Consider the following 15,741-nt stretch of genomic DNA (forward strand, 5'->3'; position numbering starts at 1 on the left):
TTCTGCCAGCAGTGACTGGCTTCAGGTCTTACTTAAATGAACAAGTTGTTAAGTAAATTTAGTAGAGAAGTGAAGAGTCGTGTTATATATTGCATATTACTCGAGGCTTGCAGCACCCTATGTAGTTTCTCTTGTATAGGGGCATGGAAATGCTTCTAGAGCCAATTAGTTACTTTCCCTATTACTGAAAGGAAAGTTTACCCTAGAGCTACCAATCGTTAGAAAACGTACCTGAGAACAGCCCACCACAAATGGAGCTGCCATTTATTTGACTTAAAATCTAGTAAAGAAAAAAAAACAACCCCACCAAGGCTTTAAAATAAATACTGTACGTTTTTATATGACACGTGTTATTTCTATTCATAAACCTTAACTAAATTTAGATTTTTATTAATCCAATGTGACCTAAAAATTTTGCATTAACAGCACAATGTGGAATTGGGCTTATTCTCTTTGAATGCAGATAAAGCCATCATCTTGAAAATAGCTCTTTCTGACAAAAAGGTGTTCTTTTGAAATAAAGTCTTTTTCACTACATTCCTCTTAGAGTTAATGTGAATTTTAGTGCCTCTAATTTTAGATTGAAGTGAGGTCTAGAATAAAACCCACCAGCTGACAATTGAATTTATAGATAGTTGTGAATATTTCAGGCTTGAATAATAGAGCTGTAGAATTTCAGACACAGAGAGGAAGAGAGAATTAAGCTCCAACTGTAGTTTTAGACTATAATGCAATGGTGTCTAGGAATTCTTCAGTGTAACGAGCTAAGTAGTAATTAGGAGGGAACTGAGGGAGGGATTTTACAGAGATCTAGCTTAGGCATTATTCCAAATGTTCAGCATGATAATTTGATGGTGGTCCCACCTGCCATCCGTATAAGATGGCTCTTGAATTCCTTTCGTTCAGATGTGGCACAGTATCGAAGGAGTGAAAGCAGTAGGTGTCTGTTGCCCACCCACAGCTAGCACCCAGCCTTGTCTCTGGTTCACCTTCTTTGGGGGATTGAGAACGTTTTTGTTCTCAGAGTCAGATGCTGTCGGTTTTGCTTTTCCTTGGAGTGGTTAATGTTTTAACTGCATTTGTGCTTTGCCAGCATGCACCAGTCCAGTCTGTACTGTTCAAGTGGTAGCCAAAAGCAGCTCTATCTTGGTTAGTACCAGAAACTGCTACTTCAGAAGCATCATCAGACTGGCTTTAGCCTAAGCAGCACTGGTGATCAGATTTTCATGCTTGTAGAATTGAGATTATATTTTGGTTCTGACTGCTTGGAGTGGGAGATATCCACTTTTGCACTGGCTAAGACAACATGCATTTGGACAACTAATTAATTGCAAATGTTTTTTCTCGGAAGGGTGACATTCGAGCTCATTATTGCACAAATTAGAAAAAAAAATCTGCAGTGGGAGTCTTAGGCAAGAATGTGCCATCAAGCTGGTTATGACAGACTGTAGGCAGTGACTCCTGTTGCTGTATTTTGAGACTTTATATGTGGAGTCTCAGCAGCAGGGATATGAAAAGACCAAGTACCTGTTTAGTCAATAAAAGGACCTTAGTGTTAGTGTATAGAAAAATAATGTAAAAAATAAGTTGGTAGAGTGTGAAAGTTAATTGATGTTTTTAATCGTAGCTGTATAAAATTCAGTGTCAAAGAAGGGGAGAGAGAGATGGAGAGACACCGTGGTTTAGTACCCTAATAACTTCTAAGTCTAGTCTAAGATCATAATGTATGTGAGAGCGGTCCAGTAATTATAAGGTAATAAGTGGAGTGGTGGTGTAAGTGCTCTAAATTAAAAGGAATTCGCAGAGCTGCTGTAAGTCAGTGCCGACCCGCTTTCTTTCAAACGATGACTTGAGAAAAGTGCTTAGCCCAGAGTGCAAGTAGAGAGACAAGAGAGAGCTATCTATTAATTACAGCACTCATTAACAGTGACGGCTACAGGCAGCAGATGCAGAAGAAAAGGCACACGCTACTGCAGGCTGGCAAGGGGATTTCTCCCCCTCTAGTTCTTGAGGAAAGGACAACACAAGCAGGTGGTCCAATGTAATAAGATATTTTCACGGCTTTAACCTTCCCATTTCCTTGGTTTATTTGTTGACACCAGATAGCTTGCTCCTTCCCCCTCCCCAAATAAGTACTGATTTTAAGTTTGGAGGGTAACATTTCTGCACATCAGTCTGTCTGTTTTCCAAATTCACGTGTCGTTTGTTTTCAGTAGAATTTTACAGTAAAAATCACAACAATTGAGAGATCCTAAATAGGATCCATGGGCACTGATTTCAGGATAAATCTCATCCTAAGCAGATCTTTTTAATGAAGGGTCAGGCTTTGATCTTGCTTACCCTCATTGGAAAGGAAGCCAACTCTCTGGATTTATGTCTTTTTTCTGTTGGTGAATTTGATTCCAGATCTTGAGGTAGAAATTGATTTTTTTTTTTTTTTTAATTTATTTTAAAAAAAACATGAAAAGGTGAAAAAGTGAAGACAAGATGTCAAAAATGGCTTTAGAAAGTTAAGTCAGTCAAATTGTCTGGACTCCTGCATTTTCTTTGAAATCATGATCTATAGCTCCAGGTGGGTGGCCTTATGGGGTAGTTGCTTTTCTGCTGAAAACGTTTCTAGAGAAATGCTCATAACTGTCATCTGTACTTTGGCAGCTTCTGAGAGTACTGCCAGGAAAATGCTGGGTAGGCCATTTGCTACTGTGGTCTCATAATCACAGCTGTAGAAGATGAAGATAGTATCTGATTTGGAGCTTTCTAATTTTTATTTTTGTCCCTTGTTCTCCCTAAAACATGTTTAAAAATAATAAAAGACTTGAGGATGCAATAGACAAAGAAGATTCTCCCCCCCCACCCCCGCCCTGCCCCCAGTACAAAGCACTAATTTGTCAGATCAAATGTTATATGGTTTTATTTCAGAGGCTTAATTCTGAAAACTTGAGAACTGAGAAATAAGACAGAATCTCATCTTCTGAAAGACAAAACTTCTATCTAAAATTTACTCTAATATATTTTTTTTAATCCAGGCACAGAACACGTAAAATGTCAGATCCTATGGAGGATAATGGCTAGAAAGTAATTGCAGCCAGAGCTGATGAATCATTTCACTTAGATTTTGTGAAAATGGAGTCTAGCCTTAATTATTTGTTAGAGTTACCAGTTGATGTGCTACTCCGTTACTAAATAGCTGTATCTATAATAAAGCAATATTAATAAAGGAAAAAAAAAGACTGTGGGAGACTTGTTCTTCAGTTCTGGGATCAGATCAATAGATGATGGATACGTGTTTTAGTCAAGTGTCTTGACAAATGTTAATTACAGAGCAGAACATTTATGTGATCAAACTTGGAAATATTTGTTCCTGATAATGATGGAATTTACAGAAAGAAAGTACCGACAGAAAAAGGAAGACATTTAATAACCGAGTCATCTAATAGGATTTTTTAAATTTTTTGACTTGCTAGATGACAAGTTCAGAATTTAGAGTTGATGTGAAGTTGACACGTAGCCTAGAGGGCAGGTGGAGGGGACGACAGACAGATTTGGTCTCTCTAAAGTTTTTGTTTACTGCCTGTCTGGAGCTTTGACAAAGCTCTGTCATGCCCTTATGCTGATTACCTTCATGTAGAACAAGAGGTATTGACTAATGAATGAATGATGTGCAGTCCCTAACCCTTCCAGAGCAGCCTTAAAGAGCACTGTCTTTAATACACGGATTCTTCTTTCTCTCTCTCTCCACTACAGGCTTCTCTGCAGAATGTCAAGCAAAGATCGACACATTGATTCTAGCTGTTCGTCATACATCAAGACGGAACCGTCGAGCCCTGCCTCTCTGACGGACAGCATCAACCACCACAGCCCTGGTGGCTCCTCAGACGCCAGTGGGAGCTACAGTTCCACCATGAATGGACATCAGAACGGGCTGGACTCACCTCCTCTCTACCCTTCGGCCACAGGGCTTGGGGGCAACGGGCCGGTCAGGAAACGGTATGACGACTGCTCCAGCACCATCGCTGAAGATTCACAGACCAAGTGTGAATATATGCTGAACTCGATGCCCAAAAGACTGTGTTTGGTGTGTGGTGACATTGCATCAGGGTACCACTATGGAGTGGCTTCCTGCGAGGCCTGCAAGGCTTTCTTCAAGAGGACAATTCAAGGTTGGTTATTCTTCAAACTTCTTTTCTTTCTTTTGCTCCAAGTGAAATAGTACAGTCCTTGGCCAAATCCTGTTAGGACTTCAGACGACACCTTTTCATTCTGCATAGTGTTTGGTCCTACAGATGTTACTCATGAAAAAGCCCCTTTGGGCTTCTTTTGGAGTTCTGTCTGTCATTTTAAGCCCACTGCCACATTTATTTTGATTGTGAAAAACAGAAAAACACTGGAGCCACCCTGGTGCACGTTCAGGTTTGTTTTCTGTATGAGTTTCTCATGGAATCCCATAAATGATTGTTGCAAGGAAAACTGATTATTTTCTGAAGGTTGTCGTGGATGCATCTTGAGCATGCCTTGTGGCTGGCAAACAGGGATCGTGCTTGGGTTTTGCTCCTAGTTACACTACTACCATACTTAAATTGTTACAGAAATCCAGTTTATTTTTGTTAAAGCACGTAAAATTGGAACAAAATGCAATGGTGTAGTGCTTTGTGCATATCAGCGTATTAATAACTGGTCTTTCACCCATACAATATACAGTGGCCTTAAACAGGTTCAACAAATACCTGTAAGATCACATTCTAAGGAGAATAAGTTGGCAGCTTTTGGTCTCTGTGCAGTACTTTGTACTACTCTGCTCTTGATACCTGTTACAAATAGCCACATATTTTGGCATAAATTAGTATGAATGGGATAATTTGCATGACCACTTGTTCTAGCTTCAGAACCAATGGAGACAAAATAACCTTCTACTTTGATTTAGATATCATCCTTTCAAGTAACATTGAACGTGCTTTATTTAAAGAACATGAGGCCAAGCTTGGCCTGTACAGGAATATAGCGTCACATTAAATTAAATTCAAACTTCAGAGACTAAAATTAGGTTGCTAAGTCCAAATTTAAACTCCTCAATAAAGCCTGCATGATTTTCATAGATGTTGAGCACCTGGAATTCTCAGGAAAGACAATGCAATCTGGTGGTATACTTTTCTTTTTACAAATGAGTTATGATAAGGAGCATAAAGTTAGTTTCAGTTTGTGATTTCACATAATCCAAAATTTGAAACATTTGGTCAAGATTTCTTAAATGCAGTACTTCCATATTTAAAGTAAAATTAATAATGAAAAATAATGAAAGTTATTTTAATTTATCCATTGCTGAGGCAATGGCTGTTTTATTCTCCTCTCATCCATTTTACTACTGGGGGATTTGGGCCTTCTGCCAGCATAAAGTACCCATTTTATGATGGCCATATAGCCACTAAAAAGAAACATTAGACTTCAGTTGTTGTAATGGAGCTGAGTGTTAGAATGTTTGAAACCAGTAAACAAACATACCTGTGAAGATTCCTTGTGGCCTGCGTTCATACATAAAATGAGTGCATATGCAGAAATAGCATGCTCATTTTACGTCTTTGTTTTTGGATAAAGTAAAAAAAGAGGTAGGTGATTTCACTTGCCCTTCAAGAACATTTTCAGAAAAGCTCAAAAAATGTTTCCACTGAAGCAATTTGTATTTTGTGGTTGCTAAACTTCAAGCATGAACTTCAACCAGGAACTCTGTTTTTATAAATGGTATTTAATTGCTATGTAATAGCTGTCCTACAGAACTCAATGCACGATTATTTTAGTTGTATTTTGAGCATGAAAAAATGCCACAGAAACATTAACTGATGAAAGTGTTGACTTCTGGCAGTAATAGGTAGCCTGCAATTTTACACTGCACCACAGACAGCAAGTTTTTGGGCATGGAAGCACAAGACAGGGACGTCATTCTCCAGATTAGCAACCTGGACTTGGCCACGCAGCTCAAGTTAGAACTGGCAGCTGTGCAAAAAGTCTCAGTACGGTTAGAGCACTAGCTGCATCAGCAGGTGACAGTGCGGTGAAGACAAAAAACAAATATGCAGTAAGGCAAAACCAAGCATTGAATGAAAAAGCAATAATGAAGAAACTCAGAATAGGAAGTTTGTTACCATCATAATGTCATGGCAGCATCTTCAGTAATGGTGCTGACTAAACTGACGCAACTACTAAGAGTTTTCAGATACCATGCAAAATACTAGAAGCTACTTACTTTGGTGGATCAAACCATGGATTGTGGTAGGTGACAAGAAGTATATAAGAAAAAGGTACTCCTCATGTTTTGAATGGGCAAATTCTACCTTTAAGCTTGCATGAAGAATGCTTCCCCCGAGTTATTTTTTTTTTTTTTTTTTTCTCTAAAAGATAGACTGTAGTCCCAGTGTTCTTAGAGGTCATTCTTCCCTGTACCACTTCACTTCCTGTTTCATATCACATTCTTCCTCTGCTTGTTTTTAAAATAAGTTGATGACTGCAGAACTGCAAATAGGAAAACAGGAAAACAGAAAAAACCAAAGAAATTTATAAGTACATAATAGTAAAGCCCAGACTACCTGAAGAGTCAAATATTGTAACTGTGCATATGTAAGGATAACATGTCTTGGCTCAAAGACTTGCTTATTTTAAATGCCAGTAATTTAATTGTAATGGGTACTTAATTATAGATTCAATGAAAAAGAACATTTGACTTCCCAAACCTTTCTTGTTTATCATTCATGAGTTACTAAATTAGCTTAGACTTGTAGAACCTAAGTGCTACTCCTGTTGAAGTCATGGGAAAAACTGCCCTGACTTCAGTGAGAGCAAGGCTGAGCTGATAAAGTTAGATTACGAAGCACATCTTGCGTTCACGTCAGGCCTGATGTCCTTTCCACTAAGTCAATGGGAGTCCTTCCATTTCAAAGGAGTCTTTTGAAATCTCAGTAGGTGTAAGCCACAGGCAGCTGTTCAGCGAGCCAGCACAGTATCTGTACACCACCAGCATCTTACATAAGACAGAAGTGAAGTGCATTGCAGGATATCTAGTAGCCCCTTACACGAGACAAATTTTGCTCTAATGTAGAGTATACACCTGCTTTTAAGGGTAATGAAGATTTTTATTTCCTTTCAGATGACAGCCATTTAGTCTAAAAGATGTCTGTTCCTGGCTGACGGATTTCTCCTCTTCTTCTTGCCTCTTGCAATCCCTGCTAATTTTCTTAAAAGTAAAGAAATTAAACAAACCCTGCCTTGAATGATAAGGAGGAGTAATTTTGTCTTTTTAGAATATGTATTTTTAACATGGCACAGGAATACATTTGGGCCTGTGGTAGGGAATGCATAGATTATGATAAAAATCAATAATATTAGAAAAAATTAGAAACAAGAAATTACCTGGCTAAAAAACCAAAACAAACCCCACCAAAAAAACAGCTCAGTATATAAAATCAGAGTTGTCTTAGGTCATGGTAGAAACTAATGACGTTCTGCCCCCCTTTGTGACATATAAAGGATGGAAGAACTGAATGTTCTCTCTGCTCAGCCTAGTACTCACTCAGCTGCAGCTCTCAGTTTGCTTCTGGGATAATTTACGTGGTGGCTGATTGCAAATGTCTCGCAGAATCACACACAGAGCCATATCTCCCCAAAATTGGCTTAACATCAGGGATAGTAGAAAATAGCAATGTCTAAAAATAGTTACAGGTCCATTGATTTTTAGGGTCTCTCCACAGTTTTTGCTGTGCACTGTATTATCTTGAAAACTCCAAGCTTTCGTTAAAGAGAGAAAAAAAAAGAATTTTCAGTTGTCAGCTGGGTGCAAAGTCCTGTGTTCAGCACAGAGGTCTTGTACTTACTGGATATTTTGTAGTGAATATTTAGTGTAAATACATTTTTCATCATTTTTATTTGCTCAGTTGTTGTAAAGACTAGTAAGTACATATTTTGCATTAATAATATGTAATTACTCAATGCCTGTAACTTAAACATTTCTGCAAGTGGATTGACATGGTATTCTTGCTTTTGGTAAAAGGATGATAGGATTTACAGATTCAAAGGCAGTTTACTATTTTGTTTTACTTTAGCCTTTATCTCTCTAAAATAATAGCCTGCATCTAGACAACTTTCTTCTTCCCTCCTTCCACATCTTCAGTACTGTCATCTTTGGACTCTTTAAGCAGTGTGAAAAGCCTAGGTATTGCTATGTTGCCTTCCTGGTAAGGCTTGTTGCAAAAGTGTCAGAGCTTACTACTTATTTCCTTGGACAGTGTTTGAATTTTTCCCACAAAAGCTAAAATATTTTGCATTCAATAGTCCTTGTAGTTCTTGGGCTTTGGGGTTTTTTTGTTTATATGTTTATTTTTTAAGGAAAAACAGTTGGATGAACAGTATTGAGACAGCAATCTTCTGTTGATACGCAGGGTGAGTAAAGCAATAGGTAGCAAGAAGCCCTGCAGTCATACCCTCACTGTCTCATTTAAGAGCTTTATCCCTGAGAGTTGTTGCCTGTCCATGTCTCCTAATGTAAAAAGGAAATATTCCATCCTGGGAATACTGTTGTCTTTTTGGTCGTTACGTGAACTAGACCAAGTCTGCCATCTCATTTTATGCTGATCACCCAAGAGCCTTCAGCTCTACAGTTCTGCAGTAATATAGTTCCTATGGTCTTCAAAGCCTGCCTGAACTAGGAGCTAGATTAAACTGCTTTATACTTTGTTCACCTTTTTGGTTACTCAAAGTTGTTTTTTATCCCTTTAGTGTTCAGGTTTTTCAACCCTCTTTAGAGTGTTTACCCATTACTGAGCTAATTGGATCTGTAAATGTACAAACACTTTACAGTAAATATATTTATTTTTTAAATCGTGAAGTTTTAATCAGGAAAGTTAGAACTAGCTATGCAAATTCAGATAAGGTGACATTTAAAATGGGCAACATAAAGTTCGATTCGAAGTTGCACGTGACTGAAGTGGCTTCCAAAGGTTAATTTGCATCTCTCAAAGCTGACTCCCATAATACTGCACATCATTTTTGTGGAGGAAATGAAAGCAAATTAAGTAAGATTTTATGACTTTTCAGCATCTTTACTGGTAGCTAAGATTATAGGTTTTTATAGAAAGAAAGGGTGGAGGCTTGCATCTTGGTGCAATAGTCTGCGGACCTTGGCTCTGGTGCAAAGACAGCAGCCCTCCAGTGAACCTAACACTAAATGTCACCTGAATCCATCATTACCTGATTAAATCATTCACCTTCCTTATATAAGGGAAAGTCTGTGCATCAGCATTTCTTTCAAAGAATATTTTAAGCAAGCAATGATAGATATCTTCCCTTTTCCCCTGATTTCTCTGTGCCCATGGGCCAACCAAACTAGTGAGCAAGTATTTTTAATTCCTTCCAACACGTTTTTTGATCCTGTCGTAATGTCATTGTGTAACTATGGCAGCCAAACAAGATGAGACAATAAAATACAAACACACTGAAATCTGAGAACCGGAGAGAAGTTTAAAAGTGTACAGATGGTTCTTTCCTTTTTACTATCTCTGCTTTCCTTGCAGTCTTGTAAATTATATGCTGCATTTAGATTATTAGGGAATAAGAATGAGCATCTTGATTTCTGCATGGCCGTTTCAGAAAGAGATGTGGTTTACAAATAGTACCGGTACAGTGGTATGTATCAATGCCATTATAATTAGGTCTGGAACTCTGTTTGTCATAAACATCTCTGAAAGCTTCCAGCCCACTTACGAAGCTCTGTCTAGTTTGAAACTAGAGACGTGAAGCTCAGCTAGAAAGTGATTTATTTTAATGTTTCTATAACTTTTTTAATGAGTTTTTTTTACTGCTGTGAAAGTCATTTGGTTTGCAGCTTTACAGACTGAGATGTTCCGTGTGCTCATAAACAAACAATGACAATTTTCCATGCTACCTTGGTAGGATGTATCAAAATAGACCTAGATAAAATACCAGTAAGGACAAAATGTAGATGGTTCAGTCTTGCTGACTTGGACAACTCTTCAGTGACTCCCAGACAGCAGGGATTCAGTTCTATTTGTGTCTTCAAAGTGTTGATTCTCTCCTAAGATGACCTAAATGCCCTTCATTTCTCTTGAAGGTGAAGAAGTTGACTCCAGTGGGAATCAAAGGTAGTTGGGCCCTTACAGGTGTCGTTCAACATCTCCTAATATCAGCCTCATGTATAATGCTGGAAACCCATCTACCTAAAGTTAGAGGCTGACACAAGAATGTCATGCAGTCAGACCAGCCAACATCACCTTTACATTTTCGTTTTAATCTCCATTCATGTTGCTTTCTAGGAATAAAAGAAAAAAAGTACATTTTAGAAGTTCTAAGTATATTATAGTTCAGTAACGTAGTACGCTGGCTTCTTGTAAGCAACTCAACCTAGTGATTTCATTTAAAATGTACTTTTAAGCTGGCTGTTTCCCTCTGTCAAATACTCTCTTACACTGTAGAGTTATTTAAAATCTAGCTGCTTTTCCTGAGTTTCTTATTGTAACAGAAAAGGCAACACAAGCAACAGAGACATAAGCACAATCCTTCATGCATGGTCCTATCATCTTAAAAAAACATTTGAGACATTTAGAAACCAGATTTTTAAATGTTCTGTAACTCTGTGCAGTATTGTTTCTGAAGTCATCTGGGTGAAAAATTGTGAATACAGTCAACTTCAGGCTTAATCAGCTCCAGATGACATGCAGCAGAATTCATAGGTCTGTAATTCATAGAGCTATCTACAGTATCAGGTGAATGCATCTAAGGATTTGTCAGCCAAAACTGGATTCAGTTAGGTTCAAATCCAACCTGACCCGATTTCTGAAACCTTATCGATAAGAGTACTTTTACTTGTGAAAATATTTATTCATACTTAAATTCAGTTGAGTTCTGACTGCAAAGTAGGGCACAGAGTCTGCAAGAACTGATATTTAACCTGAGAGAAAATATTTTTACTTTCCTCAGTTCAGCTTTGCTAAGACCTATAAACATCAACTACATTTTTAAGTCCATCTGGGACCTTTTCTCTATCTTTCTTTTCTGAAGTTAGCCTGTTACTCTTTATTTCTAATAGCAGCCACTTCTCAGTTTCTCAGGAACGATTCTTTTCTGTTCTGGTTGGATTACATATCAAGGTGTGACCTAACATACTGTAATTCACTCTCTCTGTTGGCTTAGATTCTCCTGTCTCTCTCTCTAAGATTTCTCTTTTATCGATTCCCAAAAGACCTACGGCTGTAATCTTGGCTACCTTCATTTTCCAGAGTTTTCATGCATGCCAGTCCACAGACAAGCAGGTATATTCCTTTGGGTCTGTCACCCAGGAAAACAGAGCATGAAGGTGGTACCTCGGGTAAACCTTACTGCAGAAAGACTTAAATCCAGTGATGTGGTAGCCTCTATTAAGAATAATGAGAACACTTGCTTTTTAAATAGAAATTTTTGAAAAAAGATACCAGGTTACAGAAGCTCAAAGGGAAAGTTTTGGAGAAAAATGGGGCTTTATTGAATATAAAGAGATACTGAAATACAGTTTCATGAGCTGATTATAGCATAAAATTATTATATTAAAGGAATAATTAATTTCCCTCTGTTGGTTTGCCTTGGTTTTTTGGACTTTTTTCTTTTTTTTCTTCTGGACCTATGTTCCCACACAGTAACAGTTTCAATACTGATATCTTCAGCACTCCTCCTGCTTTTGTAAGTGTCTCATGGCTACACTTTCCAAACACATTTTCACCCTGTATCTGAGTCTTTGTCTGTCTTTTACTTGTCTGGAGATTTTCTGAGCATATTCCAATAGCTCATAGCAATCCTTTTACATCTTTAGTGTTACAATATCAAAAGTCGCAGTGTGAAAAGGGAAATAAAGCTGCTGCTAAGAATTTCTGTCTGCAGCTTCTATTCTTGTCAGTGTTTCTGGAAGAGAGATCCTTGTTTCAGCCTGTCCCACAGAGTGGAGCCAATTTCTAGAGCCAGCTTTGCACTCTTGATATCTGTGAGGTTCTAAAGTTGTAACTGTTGATGACAATAACTTCATTTGGGATAAGATGCCGAGGCATAAGGCCCAGTGCTTTTAGTGGCCTCTTCTTTGTCATGGTTCTCACTCCTTCTCTTCTGTCACTTCGATGCAAAGAAATGGCCAAAACAGTCTCGAGAATCTTGACTAAGCCCAGTCGATTGCCTGGCTTGTAAAGCCATCGAGTAAGTCCCTGTACCATTAAAATTGTACTATGACTCCACATTTTATTCAGGTAACCTCCAAACCTCATCTGGGAGATGGAAAAAAAGGTATCTTGGCTAATGTATCCTTGAGCTGTGTGTAAAGATCTGACAGCCCGAAGCATCTAAAACCAGAGAGCCGGTTATGCAGTGTAAGTTTTAGCAGTTCACCTGCTATCTCAAGATCAAATGGCATCATATTTTTAGTGAGCCGGTTGCTCTTGATAGGCACAGTGTGTTAGAAGTATTCTCATCTTTTGGCTGAGAGAATAAAATTTAACAAATTTGTAGAAAAAAGGAACTGTTTTTAAATAAACATTCCTCAGTGTATGAGGAGAGAAAAGGGAATCAGGCTGGCGTAAATCCCATTGTATTATTATAGCACAAGGCAATGTGTTTGGGGAGTGAAGATTTGACATATATTTTTATTTTCAAATGTCATACTAATTTACATTACTCAGCCCTTTAACTGCCAAACTGTAAAAGTCCATTATGCTACTGAAAGGAATATACAAATTATCCCCTGGCACTTCAGGCAGGAGTTTTACGTATACGCTGTTATTCTATCAGCCAGCTAGCTGCACGATTCTATTAAGGAGTAAGTGAGAAAATTATATTGCCTGCAAACTAATTGTACAAAAGTCTCTGAAATAAGTAATCGGAGCCCAGTCCTTTCTGAAAACCAGCCAGGAGATATTATAAATTGCTCGATCATTCTTGTCAGCCCTGTTTAAAGACTCAGAGATGCCATGTTGATTTTGTTCACTGTATAACACAGCTACCTCTTCAACTGTTGACAGGACTGGGCAAACTCAGCTTTTACTAGCTGCTCAGTTTCAGCCTCTAGCATCATGCAGGATACAAGTAAATGGCAGAGCTTCCTTCTGAATCTTCCTCATTGAAATAAAATGCAGATCTGAGCATCTTGAATGGATGTAGTGGACCTGTGAAATTGTACAGATTCCCAAAGACTTCTTAAAGTAATTTCTGTTTCTTTATTTTTAGTGTATGGAAGTAAATAAGAAGTTATGAGAAATCTAATGAACCTGCAAAGTGCAGTACATTTAGGTTTTTACCAAAAATGAGTCCACTAATACTTTGAGTGCTAGGTAAAACACATTTTGAATATGATATATATCCAGGTACATATCCGTTGCAAAATTCCATGAATTGTGGGGTGGTTTTTTTTTTTTTTTGGTTAGTTTTTTTGGTTGGTTGGTTGGGGTTTTTTTTAGGAAAAGCTCATTGACAGAGATAAAGTCTATCCATGGGGATAGTTGATGAAATACTGCATTCATATATGAAGTGATAACAAAATGTTAGTTTCCTCAAACTCTTACTGCTGTCTAGCCATATTCTAAAATGCTGAAACACTTTAGGGGAACCAGCTGTGGCCATTGGTAAGATGTGGATCGTTGCTGCAGCAGTAAGTCCAGTTACTGTAACTCTACTGAGTTAATTGGAAGAATTCTTTCCAATATCTCCCAAGTTTATTTTCTAACATCAACAATTAAGATTGAGTATCTGCTGTAAAATATAATTCATTAAAGTAAAGCAGCCTAAATTGGTAGAAGATTCCTCCTCTAAGCTAAAGTACTGGAATCTAAGTGACTAGAATAATAGCTCATTTTAGAGTTCTTCAGGTGGCAAGAATTTGCATGAAAAATAAGTTACGTTGTCTGTGCATAATGTGCTGCATGCTACAGACCCTTGCCGTGTTTCACAGGATTTTGTGCAAAACTGAAATGTAAGAGTATGGATTAGAAGTGTCTACTTAGGGAAATAAGCAATCTTGCTTATATTTTTCTGGATTTTAATACTACTTTTTGGTGTTGACATCTGTACCTTTGTCATCTGTGCCTTTGCACAAGGGCTCTGGCTATGGTGGAGTGCTCCACTTGCCTCGATACAGAGCTTTGCTGCTTGAAGTTTTGTGTTGTAATCTCGATCTTGTTTTTGATCAAGATCATTTCTGACCTTGTGCAAAGATATCTTTGATCTTGTGCAAAGCATTTCTGATTCCCTGTTTCTTTTTTTTTAAATAGGGATGGTAATACATTTATTACTATAATATGATGAAGTTAATTAGATACCATTTGTGAAAGGCTTTGAAGGTCTCCCTTTGTAGTGGTTGTGCCTCACTAAGAATGCCTCGTTAGAGTGTGAGAGGATAATGTGAATCTTTTTTTAAGCTTGCCCTTACCATCCTTTCCTATGTATCTTTCTAGAAGTGTTATTTCCTAACTTCACTAACGCATATTGGAAAGAAGTTTTGCAGGAACTGTTGCGCTGAATTTCCTACCCACCGTATCCTTCAGTTTCTTAAATAGTTTTCTTCTCAGGAGCTAAGGAAGGGGAAGAGGACTAAACTGAAGTTTGAGTTTTGTCAACAAGAACCATTAGCATTCAGACATAGATCTGTTTTACTCGCCAGCATTGCTCAGTCAGTCATGCAGCAATGTTCAGGAGGAAGAAAGCCCGAAAGGCCTGAAAAGGTTGTGCAAAGTATGCTGGTTGTATTGGCAGAATATACATTGCACCATGCAGACCTCCTTCATCATAAACACTTAACCAATTTTCAATAGATGTAAGTGGTTTAAGTATTACTTCCTGTTGAATTAGCAGTTGCTGAGCATTTGAGTCTTTGTGCAATCCTGCAATCCACTAATGTGATATTTAATGAGGAGACATCAGTCTGGAGAAAGGTAGTCAATATAAATCAGTGTTTACAAAGTGTGATTAACTCTGAAATATTTCATCAATGCTGTGGTCCCAGGCAGACTCTATGCTAATTATTAGAACCTGCGCATGTTTCAGGGGACTTTGATGGACCCTGAGTGCAGCAAACATGGAGCAGCAAAATTGCAATTATGCTCGGACTGTCTCTGATGACAATTTATGCATTTGGTGTGATGACCTCTTGCTTCCCAAGAGGGCAATAAACAGAATGCATTTTCATTAAGATACTAATGCACTTAATCACAGGGGGAAAGGGTTAGAAAGTAAAGAAATACCTTTAAAGCAAGATGTGACAGGCTGATGGGGAAGATACTTTATTTAAAAGTCAGTTTCCTGGTGAAACTTCTGACTGCTGCAAAGTCTGTCATACTGAATGTAGTCATGGGCAATAGGATGCATGGCTGGGTGGATGAATAAGCTGAGCTAAGCTGTTTTATGAAAAGCACAGTGGTACTAGGGCAAAAAAGAACAGATGTTCTTCCATTTGGACTTGGATACCCAAAGATGTGATTTTAAAAAATGTGAAGAAAATTACTCATATGTATTTTACCCATTAATTTTCAGGCTTTTTTTTTTCTTATTTTTGAGGATAAATAATATGTACTAAGCAGTAACAAAAAAAAAAAAAAAAATTGAGACACTGCTTTGCCCAGGAGGGCTCACATTTAAGGATCTAGCTTGCTCTAGGCCTTAAGGAGGGTTGGGAGAGGCAGAGGCAAGCATCTCCCCCAGTTTTTATAATTCTGACAACTTGGTAGGAACAATCCTATT

At 38.0% G+C, this 15,741-nt stretch overlaps 1 protein-coding gene across 7 annotated transcripts in view; it reads left to right on the plus strand.

Moving 5' to 3' along the window:
- The window catches only part of ESRRG (estrogen related receptor gamma), a 378,341-nt gene that overhangs the window by 245,961 nt on the left and 116,639 nt on the right, over positions 1–15,741 (plus strand). For 3 of the 7 annotated variants that reach the window (XM_075707322.1, XM_075707323.1, XM_075707324.1), the window contains one exon: positions 3,745–4,160. In XM_075707322.1, the coding sequence (XP_075563437.1) occupies positions 3,745–4,160 (416 nt within the window). Of the gene's footprint in view, positions 1–3,744; positions 4,161–15,741 lie in introns of those variants that run through there. The other 4 variants (XM_075707325.1, XM_075707326.1, XM_075707327.1 and 1 more) reach the window with 2 other exon arrangements.

The sequence above is a fragment of the Pelecanus crispus genome, chromosome 3 (assembly GCF_030463565.1).
Source record: "Pelecanus crispus isolate bPelCri1 chromosome 3, bPelCri1.pri, whole genome shotgun sequence".
NCBI classification, from domain to species: Eukaryota; Metazoa; Chordata; class Aves; order Pelecaniformes; family Pelecanidae; genus Pelecanus; species Pelecanus crispus.